The sequence below is a fragment of the Acartia tonsa genome, chromosome 10, assembly GCF_053477335.1.
Source record: "Acartia tonsa isolate MP-2025a chromosome 10, ASM5347733v1, whole genome shotgun sequence".
Classification (NCBI taxonomy): Eukaryota; Metazoa; Arthropoda; class Copepoda; order Calanoida; family Acartiidae; genus Acartia; species Acartia tonsa.
The window spans coordinates 22,602,094-22,626,589 of NC_137269.1; the positions used below are offsets into that span (position 1 = coordinate 22,602,094).

At 29.7% G+C, this 24,496-nt stretch overlaps 1 protein-coding gene across 3 annotated transcripts in view; it reads right to left on the reverse strand.

Annotated features, from left to right (window-relative positions):
• Window positions 1–24,496, reverse strand: part of fra (neogenin protein frazzled) — a 180,336-nt gene that overhangs the window by 118,230 nt on the left and 37,610 nt on the right. For all 3 annotated transcript variants that reach the window (XM_080173991.1, XM_080173992.1, XM_080173990.1), the window contains exon 2: window positions 18,652–18,974. In XM_080173991.1, the coding sequence (XP_080030117.1) occupies window positions 18,652–18,739 (88 nt within the window). In that variant the 5' untranslated portion in view covers window positions 18,740–18,974. The remainder of the gene's footprint in view (window positions 1–18,651; window positions 18,975–24,496) is intronic.

The following is a 24,496-nucleotide window of genomic DNA, read 5'->3' on the forward strand; positions in this document are numbered from 1 at the left end:
AGAAATCATTTAACAACTTTTAAGAACAAGTCTTGAAAATTGAAAATAAACTGCAATCCGATATTGGAATAAAATTTAAAATGCATTTAGTGGAAAAGGAGAGGATATTCTAAAAAAATAGAAACCGGAAAGATTCAAGTCAAGAGATGTCACTTTTAGAGAAATTATTTTGCCTTTAACTTTTTAGCCAGTCAAATTTGCATTTTTGGCTTACAATACAGATTTTTTAGGTATTGGCAAAACTAAAAAAGTTGAAGTTTCTGTTATGTCAGATGCATCACATGGATAAAATCGGGAGGGGAATGCCTTGGCCCAAAGAGACACAATTGAATTTTGTTTTTCCAGACAAAGGTTGTGAAATAAAAGAGTTGGTAATCATAAAGAATATTGTTTATTAAATTTTCAAGTATATTTATCCTTCAGCTATTAAAATCTTTACAAGACCTTAGAACTAAATAAATATCGACTTTCAATTTGCCAAAGAATCAAGACACATCTTTTTTTTATGCATTTTGCATTCATTTCAGTAAAGAACATTTTTTTACACAGATTTATAGTGACGAAGCTGCTACATTACATTTTCTGTATTTGGTAAAAAAAAAAGAAATAGGGCAATAATGCCTGAGTAGTAATTCATATTCTTTCGGATAAATAATCCTATGATATCAAGTATTAGGGCTTTTAACTTACTAACCCGATTTAGATATCTATTTTAGAAAAGTTTCACATTTGTCCCCGGGTTTGGTAAAAGAGAAACTGGAGGCTAGTACTCTAGAACCAATTTAAAGGGGCTAGCTTACGTTTTATTAAGCATTTCACTCTTGAATTAATATAAAAACACTATGCCTAGGACTTTAAAAATTCTGCTGTTTCTTAAATAACAAAATTATATTTTTTGCAGTGTAATAAAAACAATTTCACCCTTCAATATAATCTCAATACACCGCTAAACAGATGTTATGACTTCACAACTGCTTCAGGCTGCAGTACTAAACGGATAGTTAATATTGTTGTATATTTTTGGTAGATATTCTGCAGTAGTAAGCCTAAAAAAACACCAGGATATGGCAGCAGCAGCTGTGTTTAGCCGACAGCTATTTTTTCAAAAATGTACAGCAAAAGTAAACATTTGCTAAAACGAATAAAATCCAGAGCAACCAGCCTGATTTGCAGCAGATTATTGAGGGCTTAGCGGCTGCACTTTGGCTTCGAAGTATTAGCTGCTCAATGAATACAAAATTATTAATTTTAAAAAAAGTTCTATTTACATATTCCCATAAACATGAAAAAATTTTATAATGAAAAGACGCTTTACAAGTGTACTTGCTTAATATTTTTTATAGGAAAAACGCAACTTCATACAATAGTTTCTTCTTACGTCAAGAAATTGTAAAAAATAAAATCTTATTCTTTAATGCTGTTGGTAATTTGTGTTCTTTTATTTTTATGTAAATTTTTAAAAGCAAAATATAGATTTTGATAAATTATGGCTTTTTAAATTTAAAACTGAAGATTTTTGGGATAAATTTAAATTACATATATTTATCTTGAGTATATGATAATATACAAAAACCAATTTTGTTTGTGTGTGTTTGTCTGTCTGTCTGTTGGTCTGTATGTCTGTCTGATTAAGTTTTTGCAGAGTCTAGAAAGTCTTGTCAAATTATCGTGTGCAAGATTTGTTGGTGCTACAAATAAAAAAATATAAAATGTCACAATTTAAAAATAACATTTAATATAACTTCGTTTATCACTCATTAAATTTTTTGTAGTGCAGTTGCTCTTCATATATGGTATGTTAATAATTCCACCATGAAAAAAAAGCAAGTTGCACATAATTTTACTATTATACTGTATTTTAATTAAATGTTGCTTTTCATTGCTGTTTTTGCACTAATTTGGAACGTAATAGTCCTTTTTATATTTTTGTAGACCTTATCCGTAGCTAAAAGTTTCTAGACTTAACCAATATTCGGTTAAGCGGTTTCCTTCGTCCATTTTTTCATGTTCATATTTCTTTGTACACAATCTCAGTACGCAGTTTTTCTTATATTCACACTTATTGACTATCCAATACACAAAAAAACAGCCCATTTACTGTTTACAGCATAAACTATAAATTGCAATTAATATAGAATACGGGGATATTTTGACAGGGAAATTTTTGTCGTTAATTTTGGTTGCTAATATTGTCTTTCGTTATTTGACATTACGTTATCCATGGTCCGGGGAGGGGAGGGGATTAAGTCATGTGGGGGAAAGTTATCTTTATATGTATTAACCAGCTGGGAGAAACATTTAATATTGTGAATATTTCTAAAGATATCCACGTATTCTAAATAAGAACAGGCTTCCTTGTGTTACGTTCAAATAACTTTTATTGAATTGTATCAAAATCAAACTTGATATCTATAGATAATCTTTATTCAAAAAATCTTTTAAAATTAAAATATAATAGACATTTTAAACTTGATATTTATAGTTAATCTTTATTCAAAAAATCGGATCTACTGCAGTTTACGGTAAAATATTGCTGGTAACGAATATTGCTAAAAATCTATGAATTTAAAAGGCTGCTAGCTGCCAAACGGCTGAACGTACAGATCATGCCCGGCCCGCACACTGTTTTAAGCGGCATAAGAAGGCCTACAAATAATCTGGAATAGCCATAAATTAATAATGCATAACTATCTCGCAGTGCAGAGAAATGCGCGAAAAAGGCCTATTTTACGCGTTTTTTCTTCAGTGAAGCTTTCCCTGTGCATCATTGGATCTTGGCTATTCCAGATTAATTTTAGCTTAAAATGGTGTGCGGGAATGATCTGTACGTTCAGCCGTTTGGCAGCTAGCAGCCTTTAAAATTCATAGATTTTCAGCAATATTCGTTACCAGCAATATTTTACCGTGAACTGCAGTAGATCCAAAAAATCTTTAAAAATTAAAATATAATAGACATTTTAAACTTTTGTTAAGACATGACATAAACATACCAAGGAAAATTATGATCAAAAATACCACTGCAACATCTAGCTAAATATATTTTTAAAGAAAAAGTGAAAAAAAAAACAGGAATCTAAAAGGGAAAAGACAATGGCCGATAAATTTATATACATCCCAAACGATGATAAAAAAATTTTCTCTTCTGTGTATTACAATTCGTAGTTAAAACGTAATTATGCAACTTTGGGGACTAGTGTAATAAACAAACAACCCAATGTTGCCTCCCTCCCTGCCAAATTTTTTTAGATTTGGTTGCATTTAACTTATATAAAAATCCGCTAAGAAATAAAGATGTTAGGAACCTAACTGACGACCTTGATTGGACAGTCGAACGAATGGAAAACCCCGGAATATAGAGTATCTGCGTTGCTAAAAACTGCGCCAATATTTGTGTCGGATATATCAATCACACTTGCTAAGTTGTCTAGAAATGCCAAAAAAAATTGTTCATAGCACCACTTACTCTTTAAAAATCTGAACAAACACAATATCACTTTAATACTTTTTAAAAAAACTAAAATCAAAAGTGGGGAGTCTTTTACTTCCCCCCCCCCCCCCCTCTCAAATAATTTCCATTAAGATAGGCCGAGGATACAGTTAAATAAAACCTGTTAAAATGTACGAAAACTAAAAAAAGTAAATTCTTCATGTGATAATTTAGAAATCAGGATTGTTTCCTGTTGTTTGGTAAACTTGTGAAGCTTTTTTATATGTCTTTAATATGCTAGATACGCCTTTCTTTTAACATTAAACAAGAATTTCTTTTTCCACAACAAAATCAAAGTAGTAAGGTTTTGTTCGTTCGTTAAGATCTTCCTAACGACTAAAACGATCGACTTCATATAGGTCCTGGGATGGAATAAGCTAATTTCTATTATTTTCTATTAGATTCAAGTATTTTTTTTTATCACGCGTTAAAAAATCCATTAGTTGCTTTAAAAACTTTGGAAAATTTTGATTCGCTGGTATTAACTAGAAGTAACAAAACTTTTGTTTAAATACATCAATGTATCATGATCTAATGTGCGTAAATTTATTTGATTACCATTGACCTCTCCCTCCAATTACAAAATTTGTAAAGGTCAGACTTTTATCAGAAAATTCCCATAATCCAAGAGAAAAAAAGAATGCTATCACAAAAAATTATTTTTTTTGTAATTCAGATTAAAATAAAAATAACTAAGACCACATGTGGTTATAAAAATGATGATACACAAAGTTACCCCTTCTATAATAGATTATATAGATTATAATCAGTAACTGAAACGTTTGGACACTCAACCAATCCATTTAATAGAAGTCACCAAAATTGTTAAGCCAACGAATAAGAAAGATGTACTATAAATAATTACTATTATTACTAAAAAACATCCCACTATGGTATGAAATAATTGTTGAATAGTATTATATCAAATGAATGGCGGAAATGGTAAAACACCAAGAAAATCATTAATTTTAACAAAAAACTGATGGAAATATCAGACGAGAACAAAAACTGCAAAACTATTTTATTTATTTGGGTAATTTATAATTCATAACCACGCAGACGGAGGAATAATAAAATAGTTATTTATCGCATCTTATTATAGACAGCTTTCCGTTGATATAAAATGAATTTAATAATTTCTTTAAGGCTGATAACTAGTTCTAATCCGGCGGATATTGATCAGTTTCAAATCCATACTGAAAATAATCTTACATAAAACTTTAAGTTTCATTATTCTCAATTTTTTAAATTTATTTTTGCTTTTATCCTTCGTGTGAGTTCTTCCACAATAAGGATGGGGGAGGGTGGGGGGGGGGGGGGGTGAGAAATACCAGCAAATTAGCCTAAAACCTGCCTTGTACATCTACTTTAGCCATTAATAGCCATTTAACTATTTTAAGTGGCAAAGCGCTGGTTTAATATAATCTGCAAAGCCCTATTAGTAAAGCTAATAGTTTTCCAAAATCTCCGCACCATATAAAACAATAAACGTAACTCATTAATAAACCAAAGCACATATAAAGTTATATAATCTAGTGGGGGAAAGTTTGGTATATAATAAACAATATTGCAAAAACAAAAACTATATATAGTAAGCAGTAGTGAGGCTTTTAAACTTATAACAGTAAAAGAAAGAATCTATTCTCATAAATATTTAAAAGAAAATAATAATAATAATTCAGAGACACCGTTGAGTCTAGACTCATTTATGTACTTATAGCTTAAGTGAATACATACGCCTCTCAGCAAATCTTGAATCAATTCTAAGTCCCAACTGTTTTAAGGCAAAAAGCTGATATATGAATGTTAGATGGGGCATAAATAATTAAGCTTCCTTTATGCATAAGAAATAATACATATAAATAATAAAATAATCAAAATTATTTCTTATAGTGCGGCGACTCTTTAACTATTGTCAGTCAGTACATACTTTCGACTGTCCGACTGTTATTGCAGTTTCTATACTAAAGATGTATAATGTTTCACTTTAAGAAAAAATTTAACAATTTTAGACTATGGGCATAATTGTTTTTGTTTCCCTCAACATGTAAGAATTTGCGGGGGTGGGGGGGGGGGGGAGAAATTAACTGTCCATTATACTTTCTCTGAATCGATTAATACTAACCCCCCAAAAAGACAAACAGGCATTTTTATATACACAAAAGAAATCATTATAGCAAGTCATTGCAAAAATTTGCTTTAATTTCTCTATTGTATTTTAGCAGTGCAGCTACACTAGAGTTAGGGTATGTCCGTCAATGCAGGTCAGGTGCAGTCTTAAAATTGTCTAGTGGTTATGAAACTTTGCATACATATTTTTATACTAATTCCTATAGTTTACAAAGCTGAAAATAAACAATAACCAAAATGTCCGTACGTCATCGTTTAAGCTTAGTTGGAGAAATTTTCACCAAATGCAAGTTTTTGTGAGGTATTTATTACATTTAAAAACTTTTGAGTTTCGTTCCTATGTATGCTTGAATCCTTGTTTTTTAAAAATTATATGCTGTGGCTTTGTTTAATTTGGATATAGCATAATGATAATGCACAATAATTCTTATAAATTAAATCAGGTAGTAGGGGGGGGGGGGGGGGGAATATATCAACCCCAAAATTAGAAAATTAATTCTGATTTTATAATGGGTATTAAACTCAAATTTGATTTAATTATGAATAGTTCTTAAAGGAGTAAATTATCAAATAATACTAAGAAGTGACCAACGTTCAAACATCCTAATAAACAACCCATTGTACAATCTTTGTCGCTATAAATTTGAGCCTGTTTACGGGTGAGGTCATTCCATCTACTCCAGCTATGAAGACAATAGACACTACATTTGCTGCTGGTATAATTATCATGTTATGATAATACAATATTGTAATTTATAATATCTAACTAATGCAAAATAACTGGACATTATTTTTTACTGAGCTTTATATAATCAATAATCAATTAAGTTACTATCAATTCCAGTGTTGTTAAGTATTTTAGATGCAAATTGAGCAATAAACATTGTCTGAGCAAAACAATTAAAATCATTGAATTTCAATATTTGTTTATCCTTGCTTATTTTTAATGATCTGTCTTTTGCTATAAGTGTTTCCATACTAATTTGAACATATTCATCAGTTTGATATACAGGAAAATGTACATTAAACAGATAAAAGTTTTCTTTTAAAAAGATAAAATCTGGTTTCCCATCATTGTAATAATGGCCAAGTAACATTTGCTGCTATAAAATCGTATTAAAGTTAGATGAGAAGTGTAGACACTGCTTGTAGTGACCAACCACCAAGATTTAATAAAAGTTCCCAACGTTTTAAACTCTATGATTTTAAAGCATGTTTAAAAAAAAATTAAGTACAAGTAAAATCTAAAGTTTTTCCTTACTTCCTGCTCAGTGTTGCAGATTCGCATTGATTGTATGCGGATCCGGATCCTTAACAATAAAAATAACAGGGGTATACGAAAAGGGAAGGGGAGATTATATACAATGTGAGAGCTAAGAGTGTGGGAGTGAATCAGCTGATCTTGACACAGTTACCAGATATTTCAAAATTTGCAAGTGACTATTTTATATAAATTTAGGTAGATTTTTCCATAAATTTATACCCCAGGATCTGGATCCGGATCCTTGGACTCAAAAAAAATGCGGATCCTTGCTAGAAAAAGTATTGTAGAATAGCTATCCCTATTCCTTGCAAGAATTAAATCTAACCAAGACTTTTTAATTTTAATTGTAGATACAGATAGATATCAAATTTCATTGCAATTCTAAGAAATTCTGCATATCAGAAATCAAAGGGTAGGCAATTGTTTGAGCATAAAACATCAAAGAGATGTTGTTGTTAGTTGCATCCAATGAATCTATTATTACTTGCACTATAATAAAGTGAAACTTGTATCTCGCTAAAAAAACGACCCCCCCCCCTCCATCTACCCCTTTCCTCCTACTGGATAAACGAACTTATCAATTAACGAAGTACATATTAGCAACCTAAATTGACGACACTTTTTCTCTGTCATAATATCCAAGTATATTCTATACCTATCTATTTTTCATCCAGGGATTAAGGAATTATTATGCATTTTTTAAAACTATGAATTGGGCGTTTTATTTTTTTTTTTTGGGGGGGGGACAAGACACAATAGGTACCGATGATTTTAACATTTTTTAGAGAACTGAACTCACCTGAAATAGCCATTAAAAAGTTTAGGTTAAGTAAAATGGGCTATTTAAAAATAATTGTTAGAAAAATATGTTAAAATTAAAAGTACATTTAATAGTAAAAGAGTTAATGATAATAATGAAAGTTCTAAATGATTTCTTAATTGTTATAAAATGATAATTATCAATAGAATGAAAGATTTTATGGATTTTTAATATCCGTAAATTCCATAGCTAACATGAGTCCCTAATGATGGCTAGGATTAACAGAAATGACATATTAATAATATATTATAGACAAGAAGTATCAAGTTCATAAGTAGCGAAGCAATAACAAGCTAATAAATTGCTTTAACAGCAGAGTACAGTGTTACACATAAAGGAAGGCGGAATCAAATTATTATTCTATTATATAAAGTATTAAGTGTTTTTTGTCTGTAGCGAAGGGTCTCGCTAAACGCTGAACGGATATGGCTTTCCTTTAGATTGTAGCTTCATATTGGTCCCATAATGGTTTTAATTCTTAAGCCTTGTGAAGGTTTTAGGCTATTTTTTAATGAAGACAGAGTCCCCTAAATGCTAGGGGCGCAGTCGCTAGTAAAAATTAAAGTACAAGTTAAAAAATGATGATGCTTTAGTAATTTATGAATAAAATTTTGATCAGTTAAAATAATTCATTTCTATTTACATTAGGTAGTGTCTCAGTCATTCAGAAAATAAGACAAGCGGACGTATAGACTGAATAATATATAGAGTAGCCGCATTTTTAATAATGATTAAATCTGTGTATAATGTATATATTATTCATGTTTATATATTCTAGGATTAATAAGTTAATCTCTACACTATCAATATAACTACATAAAATAGTTTCATGTATGACCATTAAAATCTCGTAAACTATTGAACCGTTTTCCAGTATAGCTATTAAACCGATTATTTCCGTTGGATTAGAACATATTCAAAATCATGTAAAGCATAGTATTACATATAATAAAAACAACCTTTCCCCTTCTTATTTATTAATATTATGATTTTTATATTTTTCAGGTTATTCAATATCATTCTAGGAATTATCATGCAACGTTAAAAATCGATAGTACAATGATAACATTCTTATTAGGTAGAGCTATAAATAAAGGATGAACGGATGATTTTGGAGGTGCTTTGCTTTTTAGAATATGTTCTAAGGTAATATAGTTAAAAGTTATGCTATTTCGGATATCAATTTACTTGTCAAATGAGAATTTTATAGCAGGTTTAATTTGAAATGATTGAAAAGCTATAAACTGCTACAATGATAGGTATTCAAAATGATTTATTATGAGAATTGACTGAAAGGAATGCTTGAAAGCAAAGACGATTACTTCCAAAGCAATTACAATTTTCATGCTTTGTTTCATTTAAAAGAATTAATCATACTGGATTCAAATCTTGGTTGAAAAACAGTTCTGGATAATTATTACTTTGCTCTAGTTTATTTGTATGTAACAAAGAATCTCACTACCCGGAGAACCGATATGGTTGTCCTTTATAGTGATAGATCCAGGGAAGGTTTTTAACTACCATTAAATCTGGGGTGAACGGTGGGTGGCGATTTCTCTCTCTCCAACACCGTAAGTGCCCTTAGAGTCTTTCTAGGGACGTAGTCGGTAGTTTAAAACAAAGAACAGGTTTTACATCAACTATTGGATATAGTTTTTTTTCTATTCCATTTCTAGGGTGAACATTTTTTTAGGTGGATATTGATCTATCGTCCATTGTCTTATCCTTATATCCCTGACATATATTAAGGTGTGAAAATGATTTATTTATAACAAATATTTACTACATGTTAATATGTACATACACACACTCACACAAACAACACACACAAACACACTCGCATACATTCATAAGTACTATTTATTTTGGGTTTATTAGTATTTGCGGCAAAATAATTGTGGTCAATTGCCTTTACAAAACAATGGGTTTAAAGGAAATAGACCAATTCTTTCTTGGATTCTTGGAGTTATCATTGTACATAAATAACTGGCATAAAAACAAAATTTCTTCCATACAAAAAAAAGTTATGCCAGGGGATGTAAAAAAGATAGTTTTATACTGCTATCGACGAGTAATGTAATTTTATGCAGTCTATTAAACTAGTCTCCTTTTATTTACCTAAACATCAAATTTGGTCTAGATTCTACACAAGATTCGTAATAGCATAATCAATTCATATATCTAAGAAAGATTCGTAATAGCATAATCAATTTATATCTATAATGCAAAGTAGAACGATGTCTGTCTGTCTGTTTGTTTGTTTGTAGCGAAGGATCTCGCTACCCGCTGAACCGATCGGGTTCTCCTTTAAAGGGTAACTTCTCATAGGTCCCGGACAATTTATAACTATTTTCTTGGGGGGTGGGACACCCTTAACCCCCCCCCCCAAAAAAAAAAATGAAATTCCCCCTCCCCCCCAATTTTTTTTAAAACCAAAATTAAAATAGTAGGGTCGACAAAAAAAAATCCCCACCCCAACAAATTTTTTAAAAAATTTTCTTTAAAAACTAAAACACGAAAAATTAGTTTGATCAAACCTCTTGGGGCAAAGCCCCTAGAGGCTAGGGGGGGCAAAGCCGCTAGTATCTAAGAAAGCAAAGAAATTAAAAATCTACAATAAATTGCAATAAAATGTTTGTACATATTAGCATATAAAACAAGCTAAAAAAGAACTTCTCTCTTTCTACTAATCCTCATTAAACAAAATTTCAAAACCGTATAACATTTTATAATTCTTGTAATTTTGATGCGCTTTTTCTGTTTATACTTGTGCTAGAGATCTTTCACTTGAATATAAAACAAAGTTTAATATTTATCCATACAGGGTATAAGTGTCAAAAGATACTTGAAAAAATTCTAAAATTTCCCCCAAAAAATACAAGATTTTTTTTGGTCCGAAAAAGGACAAATTTGTTTATAAGTAACGCAGCAATAAAAGGCTTAAAAATTGCATATAGATAAAAAGAACAACTGCGCTATTAAAAAAACTACTTTTTCCACTATACCTTTTTTCCTACACATATTTCCACATTAGGTTGGCAAAAACTTGGCTTATTTTAGCACCTCTATGACGAATATAGGGCATCTGAAGATGGGGGGATACGAAATAAGTAGTGTTTCCACAACTTAACCAAGAAAAATATTGAATATTGTTACACTTTTTCATCCTTAAAAGTATCAGGATGTATGACTTTCAGTATCTAGACATGGCTCCCTATTTCAGTGAAGCCTTTTAAATGCCAGAGGAAGGTTTTTTTTTACTTGTTTAGGAGTAATCAAATGGAAAATGAGGGTCAGACTTTTTCTTTACAATTTCTTTACATTTTAAATTTGAAACTTTAGAAGAACACCCATATTTATTACAACTTGTGAAATATCTATCCACTGATTCCACCTAACTTCCCTTTCCCTCCATCAATTTGACACTTACATGATAGATTTACAAGGCATGGCAGTTAGGCAGTTGGTAAAATTGTCTTTTCTTTAAAACTAAATTTACCAATTTTCTCAGCTTTATCGTTCATGCTGGTTGTCAAGAAGTGTTAAAGTAATCATATTTTCTGAATAAATTATAAGATTTTCTAAATTATTATTGTAAAGCAGATTACTGTTTTTTTCTATTTAAACTGTTTTACGGTTTATCGTTTTTCTTTACAATTTATAATTTTAATGATTTATTACACTGTTTATAAATGTAACTACCTATACTAAAAAATATTTAACGTATCGTATTATAGACAGCTATCCGCGGATGTTGAAATAAAAATTGTTGGTATTAATTTTTCGATTTATATTTTAATATACGTGAAAAATTTACTGTAATATAATGCTATACATGATTTTTCAGTATGGCTGAGAATCGGTTCTAATCCACCGGACATTAATCGGTTTCGAAGCCATGCTGGAAAAAATTCTTCTGCCTGACTTTTACGATTTTCTAGGTAAGGGGAAATGAGAGCTCATAAATGTTTATCAATCATAGATAAAAAATAATAGTTTCAACGCTCATAGACAAAATACAACAGATATAGTAGACAAACTCCGCTTCAGCCAAGTTGATATAAATTTTGACAGGTAATATCAATAAATCACTGAATATGCAAATGCTGTTAGATGTTTAAATTTAGAATTTCAGTTTTGAAACTTTTTAAATACCTTAAATTTTTTTAAATTAAATAACAATGTTTAAAAAAATATTGTTACTTTATTATAAAATTGCGTTCAGTTGATATGCTATAGGATGTTATTAGTTGAAATAAATATCTATTATAAAATATCTAAATTATCTATGAAAGCAAAGAATTCCTTTGCTTATTTGAATATGTATAAATAAATACATTTATTTACCCAAGTATTGTCCAGGTTGAAGTACGGAAACATGATGACATCAAGTACATCCAAGATTTTTTTGGGGGGTGTGAAAGGAGGTGTGATATTATGTATGTCTAAAACTTTTTTAGGGGGGTTAACAACCCTTTACCATCCCGACCCTCTTGGAAGATATGCATAATAGAAGATAGTAATGTGAGGACTCATTTTCCTGGAAAATTTGACAAAATTGACAACTTAAAAGCAGTGGCGTGCAGAGGGTTTTGTCATGGGAATTGAGAATGCGTTAAGCGCATCCGAAAATTTGACACCGTCTTAAACCAAATTCGAGGAGGTTGTAGGGTGGTGTTGGTTTTTGAGTTATTTAATTCCAAACTTTTTATAAATCTTTGATCCTTTGGTCTTTTGTAAATGTTTGGATGCTTACTCTAACATTAGTCTAGTTTCTGTACTAGAACATAGCAAAATTTGTAGGTCCTCCTAAATACATACATATCTGTTTTGGTATTTGTAGATATTTGTATAAACAAATATCTAGCTGATAACATATTTACGATATGCAAAGCTACAAAATTCACACAATTCATATATTATTGACTTTTCATAATAATATCAAAATAATATGGAAATTAGACCTGTTCAATATTTATTTTCTGTAGAAAAAATACTACTCAATTTTAGCAGAGTATCATGATTAATTTAATGGCTGGTAATTTGTTAAAGAAAACCGAACAAAAGTTAAGAATTTTGATATTTTTTGTGCATTTCTATCTACTTTTAACATTTTTGATAATAGTCTTTTATCCTATGATTTACTGATGTGTATTTTATTAGTTAATTATTTCATTAGGAAATATGTATGTTTTTGCTATCTGTGTATATTATATAATAATAAGAAAAGGGCAATATATAATTATAGGCTTTTAACTTTTATCCGTATACAAAGGAATTTAAAATAATGGACTTGCCTAAAATTCACACATCTGTGAAATACATGTTACATACTGCATGTAAGACAGTTATGCAATATTTTAACACCTTATCTGTTATTTTAAGAAATCGATTTATAATTACTTGGATGTTGCACCAGATTTTCATGTACTCTAAAAAATTATGACTTCCAGCTGGCTAAAATAATGACTACCCCCACCACCCCCCCTTTAATCCCATCCTTTCCCCTCCTACTGTATGAACAAAACTGGTTTCAATTTTTCATTTTAATATTCATGGAAAGCTGTCTACAATATGATGCGAGAAATCTTCAAAATGTCCTCCCCCTTTATACAAGTTTTTAAAAATTTGACCTAAAATCTTAAAACTATTTATTATATCCTAAAACTATTTCAATACAAAAGATATTAACTATAAAACTATTTTACGATAAGAAAGAAAAAATACCCTTTTATTTTAACTAAACAAAACATTATTATGAGTTATATTCTTTTGTTATTATAGACTAAACAATATATAACAAGAATAACTATACGTCCGTCCATAAGTAGCGCAGAAATCATTATTTGTAAGAATATTGTCAACAAACCACTTCATTTGACATATCGTTATCAATCTCACATAACTTAATGTAGATGGCATAATATGGCAAAAAAGAAGGTATGGACAGACAATACCTATAGAGTAGCTGCGCTACGAAAAAAAGTTAAACAATATTTTGATTTATATATGCTGTTATAAATTAAACAAAAAAAACTATCGATTAATATTTTGTATTAACATGACAAGATAAAATCAAGTTGTCAAAAACAAGCGTGTTTAGTCTGTTATTATATGTTAGACAGTTAGGGAGTTGAATCCATTTTTATAGAAGCAGAAATATAATCTATGATTATGGTTTGGACCCTCTAAAACTGTAATCTACCTTTCCACTTTCCCCTCTCTTGGTGAAGATATCTTCAACGCCGATACGATTTTTGAAATGTAAGATTCTACTTTCCCCTCTCTTGGTGAAGATATCTTCAACGCCCATACGATTTTTGAAATGTAAGATTCTACTTTCCCTTCTCTTGGTGAAGATATCTTCAACGCCGATACGATTTTTGAAATGTAAGATTCCACTTTCCCCTCTCTTGGTGAAGATATCTTCAACGCTGATACGATTTTTGAAATTTAACTTCAACAAGAGAGACAAAAGTGGAATCTTATATTTCAAAGATCGTATCAGCGTTGAAGATATCTTCACCAAGAGAGGGGAAAGTGGAAGGGTAGATTACAGTTTTAGAGGGTCCAAACCATAATCATAGATTATATTTCTGCTTCTATAAAAATGGATTCAACTCCCTAACTGTTAGAGCAAAACAGGGCTACCCTATAATTCATGCGCGTTTGTAGGTCTTCTTTTTTATGTGTTACACTTTATTTCAATACTAGCTGCTGCGCCCATAGCATCTAGGGGCTCTATATTCGAAAGTATATAGAAGGGCAGAAAAATAGCCTAAAACAATACCTACATATTTATAAAATGGAATATAGTCTAAAACCATCTCAGGAACTATCAGAAGCTTCACTGTAAAGGAAAACCATGACGGTTTATCAGTTAGCGAGATCCTTCGCTACAGACATAAAAGCTTACTACTGTTGATTGGTATCCAAACGTATAAAGAAGGAGAACTAAAATCATATGACATCTGGACCAGGAAAGGAAAAAATGAATTTTTGGAGCGTTGGGTTAGGTTAACTAAAGACAAGAAGAGTCCAGCAGGTATAGTACCCCGAAGCGATATGCCTCCGTAAAGTTAGAGTCCCCTTAGGAACTACAAATTTATCTTTGATCTCTAAAAAATTTAAATAAAATGGTGGAGGGGGGATGGGGTCGGTGTTGAGAACTAGGTTTGAGTAAGTGAACCCATATTTTTCATAATTTTTTTTCTCGCTTAGCTCCCCCATTTATAAAAGTAGTTTGCTTGTTATTAATATACACAAATATTCTATACAAAATTATTGATTTATTTTATCTAACATTTCTTATTCTATTTTAACAAATGAAGTGACCCTCCCCCTAACCCCCCAATTTTTTCTTATTTGATTATAAAAAGGTTTTTCTTTTTTCAGAAGGGAAGCTTAATTTTGAATCTATGTTGGGTTTTAGGCAAAATTTTGGGAAGTTTATATTTCAACTCTAAATTATCCCAATAATAGGATAAAAAATTATGATAGGGGAAAGGGAGCCCATTACAAAAACTTGTACAAAAATGAACAATATTATTTATATGTTAAAAAAAAAACAATTATAACTTATTTATTTGGCAAATCTTTCAACATAATTAGATAAGAAAACGCATTAATAAGAATCTAACCTAAAAAACATAAAAATAAACAAGAATAACTACGTCAATCACCAGTAAAACTATACTTTATCTGGGATCTAAAAAATTGATGTACATTCCAAATGATGATGCTCAAAATTACCCCTTTTGTATATTACAATTAGCGGTTGATATATTTGGACACTTAATAAACCAGCCGATAAAAATACAAAGTTATTCCCCAAAGTTATTAAGCCAACGAATAAGGAAGCGTTATTATAAAACATTTGGAACTAGTGTAACACAATTTAAATTGTTTAATCGACAACCTGGGAATAGATACAAGTGGTCAAGGCTAACATATTATCGTCAGGCACTTTCAATAATAACATAATTTATATCGACTAAAACAAACAAATAAAAGTTGTCGTGGCTGACTTATTATTGGTATAATGTTAATCTAATGACATCGTTACTGCACTCTTATGTTAATAAAAAAACACAAAAGCCTAACAGGGTAAATATAAACGTAAGGCAAAGAAGCTATGCTTATTAAAATAAAAATATCCGTTAAAAAAACGTTGTGTTAATTCCTAAGTTCTCGGAAATTACTGAGCAAAAAATTTGACTTAATTACTTTTTTTAAGCCAACGTCATGGTGATGGGTTACTAAAACAAGCACAATTTTATTCATATGTAGCACAGCAAAACCAACGGTATTTTTATTAAAAAAAAACAATAAATCGTAATAAGTTAATGATGTATTACAAAATTTACGAAATCTCCTTGAGTAGGGCAATATATCATTTATGCAAATTGCATAATGACATAACATAGTTATAGAGGAGCTATGCACCTAAAAAGTTAAATAAAAAGTGGCAATTAGTGATAGTTTTAAGGGAGAGAAAAGATATAATAAAAGTATTTTTTCCATATATTTGACAGGTAGTATATGTGAATGTCTGTAACAAAAGATCTTGATAACCACTGGACCAATTTGTATGTACTAGAATTTTTTACTTTTGTCAGAATTTTCATAGAAGCTTCGCTCTAAAATAAAGATATTTAATTGCTTATTATAAGATTTATATGTAAGACCTACAATGCTAATAATAATTCTTTCATAAACAAGGATGACAACATCCATAAAAGCGAAGCACTATAACGGTAGGACAAACGGACATGAACACTTATTAAGTGTCAGAACTGAATAATCAGAAAATGTATAAGAGTCGAAGCAAAATTGTAAGTAAATTTGTTGAAAAACTGCTTTATACAGGATAATGTTTATGGACATACGTACATATTTAGGACTTGATTATAGAGTTGCTTCGCTTATAACATTATACTTTGTTGTCCCAGGAATCAATATACCAAAAATCAGATCAATCGGAAGATTAGATCACATAAAAATTTGTTGTTAAAAAAGTAAATAAAATCAACATGTTTAAAATGGACGTACGGAAATTTTGGTAATGATTATAAAGTTGCTACGCTTTCTAAATCGTACCTAACTACTAAAGGAATCACCATGCAAAATTTGAAATCGATAGGACAATTCTAACATGCCTAAATTAACGAAAAAAGCTATCCGTTACGGACGGACGGACGGACCGACCGACCCAAATTATAGAAAAGCTTCGCTTTTAAATAGGACAATTAAGAAAGGGAACATTAAGCTGTTTATTTCACTAGTCCCCAAAGTTTTATTGTAACTTTTCTTATTCGTTAGTTTAACAACTTTTATGGGCTTTTATTACATTTTGATTGGTTGGTTAGTTAAGTGACTAATCGTTTCAACCACAAATTGTAATCTACAGAAAGGAATTATGTGCATCCTCAATGGTGATGTACATCAATTTATGCCTTTGGAACCCTTCATTTAAGATTACAAGAACCGCAGCAACAGTAAAATGTTAAAAAGTATTATACAGTAACTGGATGTCTGTATGTCCATCTGTCTGTAATAGACAAATAGACAAATGCGTATATTAGCACAGACCGATATAAGAATTATAGAGCTACTGTGCTACTTATAAAATAATAGAAATTATTGAAATATTATCTAACAAAAGAACATAGGTTTATGTTATTGCTAGGCGTAATCGGTTGGCTAAGGATCAAATAAAATATATATTACCAAGTTTCAATCCCTTTATTACTGCAAAATTGTATTTTTTGCTTAACTTATTTTTGTACTAATATGGAAAAATATTGTTTTACAAAAAAAAAGAATCAAATTTGGTTGACCTTTCATAAGTAGCGAGGCTACTCTATAATTGCAATAATCCTCTAAAAATGTACAGTCATTAATAAGTTCCTCTCTTACGTTTTTCATATTTCAGTATCGCTTTTATTACTATGCTTTTCATTTTTAGTTTTATTAAATACTTTATGTTTTTTTGCTGTGCAATGGAAGAAATTGTACTTGTTTATCTTTAAAAATTTACACAAAATCTAAAATATCAATTTTTTGTTTATTTACAATATTTTCATGATTTATAAATAAACTTAAATATAGAGTAAAAATATGTTTAATTTTGCTATGAAAAAAAAGTTAAAAATTGTATAGGCTTCATTTTGGTTTTAAAAATATTTTAAATATCTTTTGCGAAAAATAGTATCCGCTGCACCCCTAACAAAGGAGAGAAGCGAAAAATAGCATAAACCATTCCAAGTCTCAAATATAACAAAGAAATAGCCTAAACAACACTAGAACAAATATAAAGCTTCCCATAAATAAGGATTCAATTTGTTAGTGAGATCTTAAGAGTCAAACTAAACACCTTACTACTTTATATTACCTTACAATCAAAATTCCAAAAAATGCAATCTTTGCTTGACAGAAAGCTTCGAAATAATGAAAGCTTTCAAATCTAACATTCAAACTTTAAACACCAGAAATGAAATCTTCAGCAAGTGTCCACACAGAGAAAAGTTCCTTCTTTCAAAGTGCATGACGTGAAACATATTCAAAGCAGTATTTTTTATATAATATGTATTAATTTGTAAAACTGCAAATGATAAATATGACCTAATTTTGTCTATTTAAAGATTCCCTTTAAACACCTCCCCCTTTTTATATAGAGATGCTAATTCCCCCCCAACCCCAAGAAGATATAGGCAGTAAAAAAAAACCGCAGGGGGCACAATTTTCTAACACTTCTTTCTCATTTAGTTAGTCTTTAAAAAGGATTCAAAATGCATTGACATATATCTTTTTAACTCTTATTTTATACATCTTAATTGGAACTGATGATCTATATTTATAGAGAAACATATGTATTACGCAAATAAATAGTTAAAAAATTAAATGTGTTTATACATATAATAATACTTTATATTATAGGAGAGTTCCTACCTGTAGATTTAGCTGTACAAAGAAGAAAAAGGACAAGAACAATAACATTGGTCCACATTTTAATAAAATAGGACGATTCCATTTCCATTGAGATTATATCACATTAAACATTTTATTAAAATCATTATAAGTTATCACTCGTTCACTTAGCATCATAAAATAAAATCATTTTTATTTCAATTTTTCACTTGTTTTCAGAATCATATTTTTTGGCTGTGTTGTAGTATTAACTTTTTCTATCCACCTTCCATTACTATAAAAGTTTCACTGGTTCGAATCCAAAATGTTTGTGTGTTCTTTTAGTGTCTCCTCTCATTTCATACCTGTAAAACACAGAAGATTAGTTTTTTATATCGGAAATTTAGTATTAAATCTAACAAATGTATAATATATGTACAACAATATTCTAGTTTTAAATAACTGTAATCTTAAAAAAATTGCTAAAGAAAATGCGCTGAAATTCGTGCCTTTTTGGATTTATAACTGTTTCAAATAATTTTGTGCCAGATTTTTTTAATGATTCCGAACTTCGGCTATTCGGCAGCCGTCAGGTCGTCGTAAGTCGTCTTTAAACTTACCGACCTTCATAATTCCAATTGGACCTTCTTTTTTTACAAAGAGAAAGATAATCGATACATATCTAGCATAAATGAATAGGTATAACAATGCCTTATGTAATTCGATGTCCTCACATTCTAGCTTGGTTTTCATAATTAGCGCAACAATATCAAATTAAAATCTTTAAGATCAATTATAACAACAAACTGTTATGCATTGATATCAGGGTTGGCATAAAAAACCCAAGTAAAAAAACCCAAGTTGGGTTTTATTGGGTTTTTTAACTCAAAAAAAACCCAAAAAACCCCGGTTTTTTTTTAAAAATGTACCTTTCGTCAATAATGTTAACTCTATTTTACTCATAAGGAGTACTATTTTCAAACAAATAATAGAAATTATAAAAACATTTTATTTTAACTATTGTATAACTGCATTTTAACTGCTTATTTTTATATACATGTAACGGAATGTCTGTCTATATGTACCAAAATAACTCCCTAACCACTGAACCGATATGGTTCTCAATTACAATTAGCTTCTCACGGGTCCGTTGAAGATTTTTAACTACTTTGGGGGGGGGAGGCGGGAGGCAGATTTCTCTTAGGAGATTTGTGGTGCCCTCCCCCAAAATTGGAATAAACCTCCCCTGGACCTATGAAAAGCTCCCCTGTACAGGAAAACCATACCGATTCAGCGGTTAGCGGTTGGAACAGACAAACATCCTGTTACTTTATAAAAATTATTTAACTTTATATCTTAAAATTCCTAGGTAATAATCTTTAGAAAACAATAAAACCCAAAAAACCCGGATTTTATTAATAAAACCCGGGTTTTATTAATAAAACCCAATGGGTTGGGTTATTTTTAAAAAACCCGGGTTTTTACCAACCCTGATTGATATATAAAAATTATCGTTTTGGTAAAGTTTTACTTATATTTTACTAAACCTATTTTTTGTGGATATTATATAAACGTCCACAAAAGAATACACTTGGTATTGTAGGTAAGTCATCACTTCCCCAAAAAATAATATAAATAGCAATACACCAAAAATGAATTAATAGATTTTTGGATGATTAGCTCTTAATAGACAATGATCATAGATACTGTATTAAACAATACCTATCAAAATAACTATCAAAAATCCGCAAAATATTAATGGATAAAACTATCACAATATCTGTTTGCGCTGTTTTTATTTGTGCGAAAATGAAGGCACGCTAGTATTGTAATAAACGGAAATAGAAAAGGAATCTAATACCCCACCCCCCTGAAAATATATATATTTTATGATATACTTTTGAATTATTGTCGCTATAAAACCAGAGATAATGTTTTAACAAGTAATTTAGTATTATTGAAAAAACTGAGGGGGTGAAATTTTAGAAACATTCATAGAATTACAACTAAAAAAAAAGAGAACTAAACCAAAAAGTTACAGCATTGAAATTAAGTAAGGCAGCTATAATTCTGGCCGCCGTTTCTTCACAATTCCACATTGTAACTCATTTAAGCAACTGTCATGCCGCGTTTGAATGCTAGAAATCATTTTTTTTGTTGAGTACTTTTTTGATGTAAGATTTACTTTATTATTGGCTTTAAAAACTATTAAAAATCATTAACATACACAAACAGTCACATTATATAAATACAGGGAAGGGGATCATATTTCTTTTTTTATATCATTTTTGTTGCGCTATCTATGATCATAAATATCCTTGATTTAAACTTGACAACCCATAATAAAATGTAAAAAATCGTGTAGCCAATATTTCCTCTATAAAAAGTGTAAAATAAAATTTTTGGCCAAATTAGGTAAAATTACCCTTATCACTGTAAAAATACTTTTACACTATAAAAGAATAGTAAAAATGTCACCCTAATAAAAAAGACATTTTTTAGCAAAAATAGTATATCTACAGCCTCACTAATTAAAAAAGTAAATTTTTGTAAGCAAATGATCTATTTTCTATTTTATGGGGAAGCTTACTAATAGTTATTTGACAGTGTTCAACAATTTTTTTTAAAAGAAAAGTTTTTACTTATCAAAAGAACCATCTTGAAATAGTGATATGAAATTTTTTACCATCTACCTACACCTATATATATTTTCTTAACATTGCCAATATAAGTGGCCCTACTACTTATAATAGAAACAATTCACTTAGAAAGTTCACAAATAAATAAACAACAGTTTTAAATATCCATGTACCAAATAAACAATAATTGGAACAATTTCGTCCCTAAGTAGCGAAGCAATGACAAGCCGATACTATGTATGTTTATAAAGTTTTCAAACAGTAAAATATAACTTGTGTACAATTTCGTCAATCATTCAAAATAAATCAATAATTATTACATTTTGTTAAAAGCATATTAAATAGTTCTAGGAAACAATATTTTCTCCCAATAGATACCTATTGCTAATACTAGAGTTGGCTCGATATAATTATCTCCCTATTGGCTAGTTTTCTATATGCATATCTATTTCTCAATAAATCTATTTTCCTCACCCGGCATTACTATCTAAAAGAAAGTAAATATTTAATAATTTAAATGATTTTAAAAAGATTTTTTAAATTATATTTTTTTCTTTACATTACCATCACTAAAGGGTTAATGATGCTGATTACAATTTTAGTTTAATATTTGACCACACAAAATGTCGCCACAATCGAATTCTTTTAAAACAGAGTTTTCTTAAATTTATTATATTATAAATTTTCTCTTTTATGATTAGAAATTAAATACATCAATATAAGGTAAATAGCTACATGAAATAAAAAAAAGGAATTTATTTTTAATAATGTAAAATAATGAGTCTTATCGTTCTGGGCAATGAGAGTTTATTATGGATTATTGGAGCACTATGAGTTTTAGTCATATATCCCTTGGAAAACTTGAGCTCGTTTATAGACATTTATTTCCTATATAGATCTGACATGGATCTTGAAGCAAGTAAGCAGGCCGTTTTGTACATGTTAAAAATTGGAAGATTTCATTAAATAAAAGTTATCGCAAATATACTTAGTAAATAAGTGTCTACCCATTAAAAATGGTCCGGCCCCCCTATATACCTAAAATGTAACCAAACAAAACAGCCAAAATATAAGTTGGGAGCGAATGATAGCAATCAATTAATCTACTCGCCTTACTTCTCCTATTCCCCTCTTAACGCCTCCCTTATAAGTTTAAAGTTACAAAAGGCAGAAATAACAAATAATAATTGTTTTTTTAGGATTAAATCATATTCCATTGTCCTATACTCATTCCTAAGTATGGATACAACTTTTACTGCATAACAATTTACTGCCCTTTATAATTCGTTAGTTCCTTATTAATACGCTACTGAAAAATATAAATGTTTTAGCTGTTTTTTTTTGCTGGTTTGATTGTATGCACATATTATATTGAGGATTTATTATCCGAATTACTTTGCGCAAATTTTCTGCTAAGGGTTGTTCAGAGGAATAGGACAATGGACGAAACCTTTATCTTCCCCCTAAATTGTTGGGTCTGTTTTGGAAAGGTAATGTTGTATATAAATTTGCCATTGTTCTTTACCACCCTGAGAATTCTGAGAGATGAAATAATAGTTTGAATCATGTTATGTTTATTTGTAACATTTTTCCATTTATTTAGACGAATTTAAAAAAAACATAATCTAATGATTGAATATTCATTTTATGGTTACCAAAAGTAGTAAGAACCTCTTTCATTTTCCCAAATGTTTAATATCAGAAAAAGTTTGCTTTACATTGAATTGGATAATAGTTTTGAACTTAGCATATAATCAAAAAGAAATAGGACTGGTACTAAAATAATTAGTATTTTTTCCTATTTTTAAAAGTTGAGAAAATCAGTGAAAAAATCCCCAATCTTTCCCCAGAATAAGAAAGCGCTTCCTAATTTGTTTTATCCCCGCAGGGCTTCAAAGATAAGGTTAGGAAAAAGCCCCATTGAGTAAAAAGGAATCGTACACAAAATATCTTAAATAGAAATTTAAAAAAACAATCATATTTAATGAGTGCAAATATGAAGCAGACTAGAATTTTTTTTCTCAGGGTTTAAATTTTAGAAATTTTATCTTATTTGAAAATGGGGTGTTTTCTCCCCAATTTGGGTTGGTTAGAGCAGTGTATAGAAAATGTTAAAATATTATTCCCCGGGGAGATACCAAGTGTTAGATTGTCTAGGGTAGATAGATAGATAGATAGTGTCGTGGGGTAGTAAATTCTTACTTCTTCAATTCTTTTATAATTTAAAAGGGGCTATATTCTTAAAATTCTTTATTGAAATCAAATTTCAAACTAATGTAAATATTAAAAAATAGCAGTCTACATTTAAAATCTTATTTCATGATAATCTAAAAAACATTCATAATAGAAAAATAGCTAAATACCTACCTAGGATATAGGTATAAAAAGCTTCTTTGAAATGAAGAACTCAATGGAATCATCAATAGTAAGCAAGACCTTACTGGAGAAACCAAATCTTTAATTCATTACATCTGAAAGTTTAAGAGTTCAGCTGTTAATGAATAATAGTAATAGTATATTTAATACTTATTCTGTAATTACAAGCAACAAATGGTAATTCCAAATGATGTAAGATGAAATGTTCCAAATGTTGGTTTTGCATTTCAAGTGAACAAACTTTAAGGCAGGGATGAAAGAGAAGTTATTTATCAAAAAAAATTTTAACTTGAAATCTATAATACAATCTCATAATTTTCTAATGAAATAATAAAGCTTTCATTACTATAAATCAAAAAGTACTTCAGTTAAAACTTGGAATTAAATTACTTGAAAAGTATCCTTTATTTCCTGATTATGATATTTCTAACAAAGTTTTTAAGTAGTCTAAGAAGGTATTTCTGTAAAACTGTCCTCAATAAATCTATCTTACTTTAAGTTTGAAATTAGTTGATTAATCGTAAATTAACAATTCTCGTTTAGGCTTCTGGATAATTTTCAAATATATGAATCATTATCATGTTTGCCTTTTTCTAAAATAGTGAGCTTTGACAGAACATGGCTTAAATGTTCATTAAAAGTTGCATTAAGTTTGTCCTCAGAGTGCATTTACCATTTAGCATCTGGAATTTCATTTGTAGCTAAGGGCACACACAGTATTTTTATAAGTATAATTAGTTTTGGAGATAAAATTTCTTCCTATTTTATAAAGTAGCAAGGTTATTTGTGTCTTAAGCTAAATATCTTGGAATATATCTTGACTAAAAAGGTTGCCATGTTCACTGAAATATATTTCAAATAAATAATTCTGA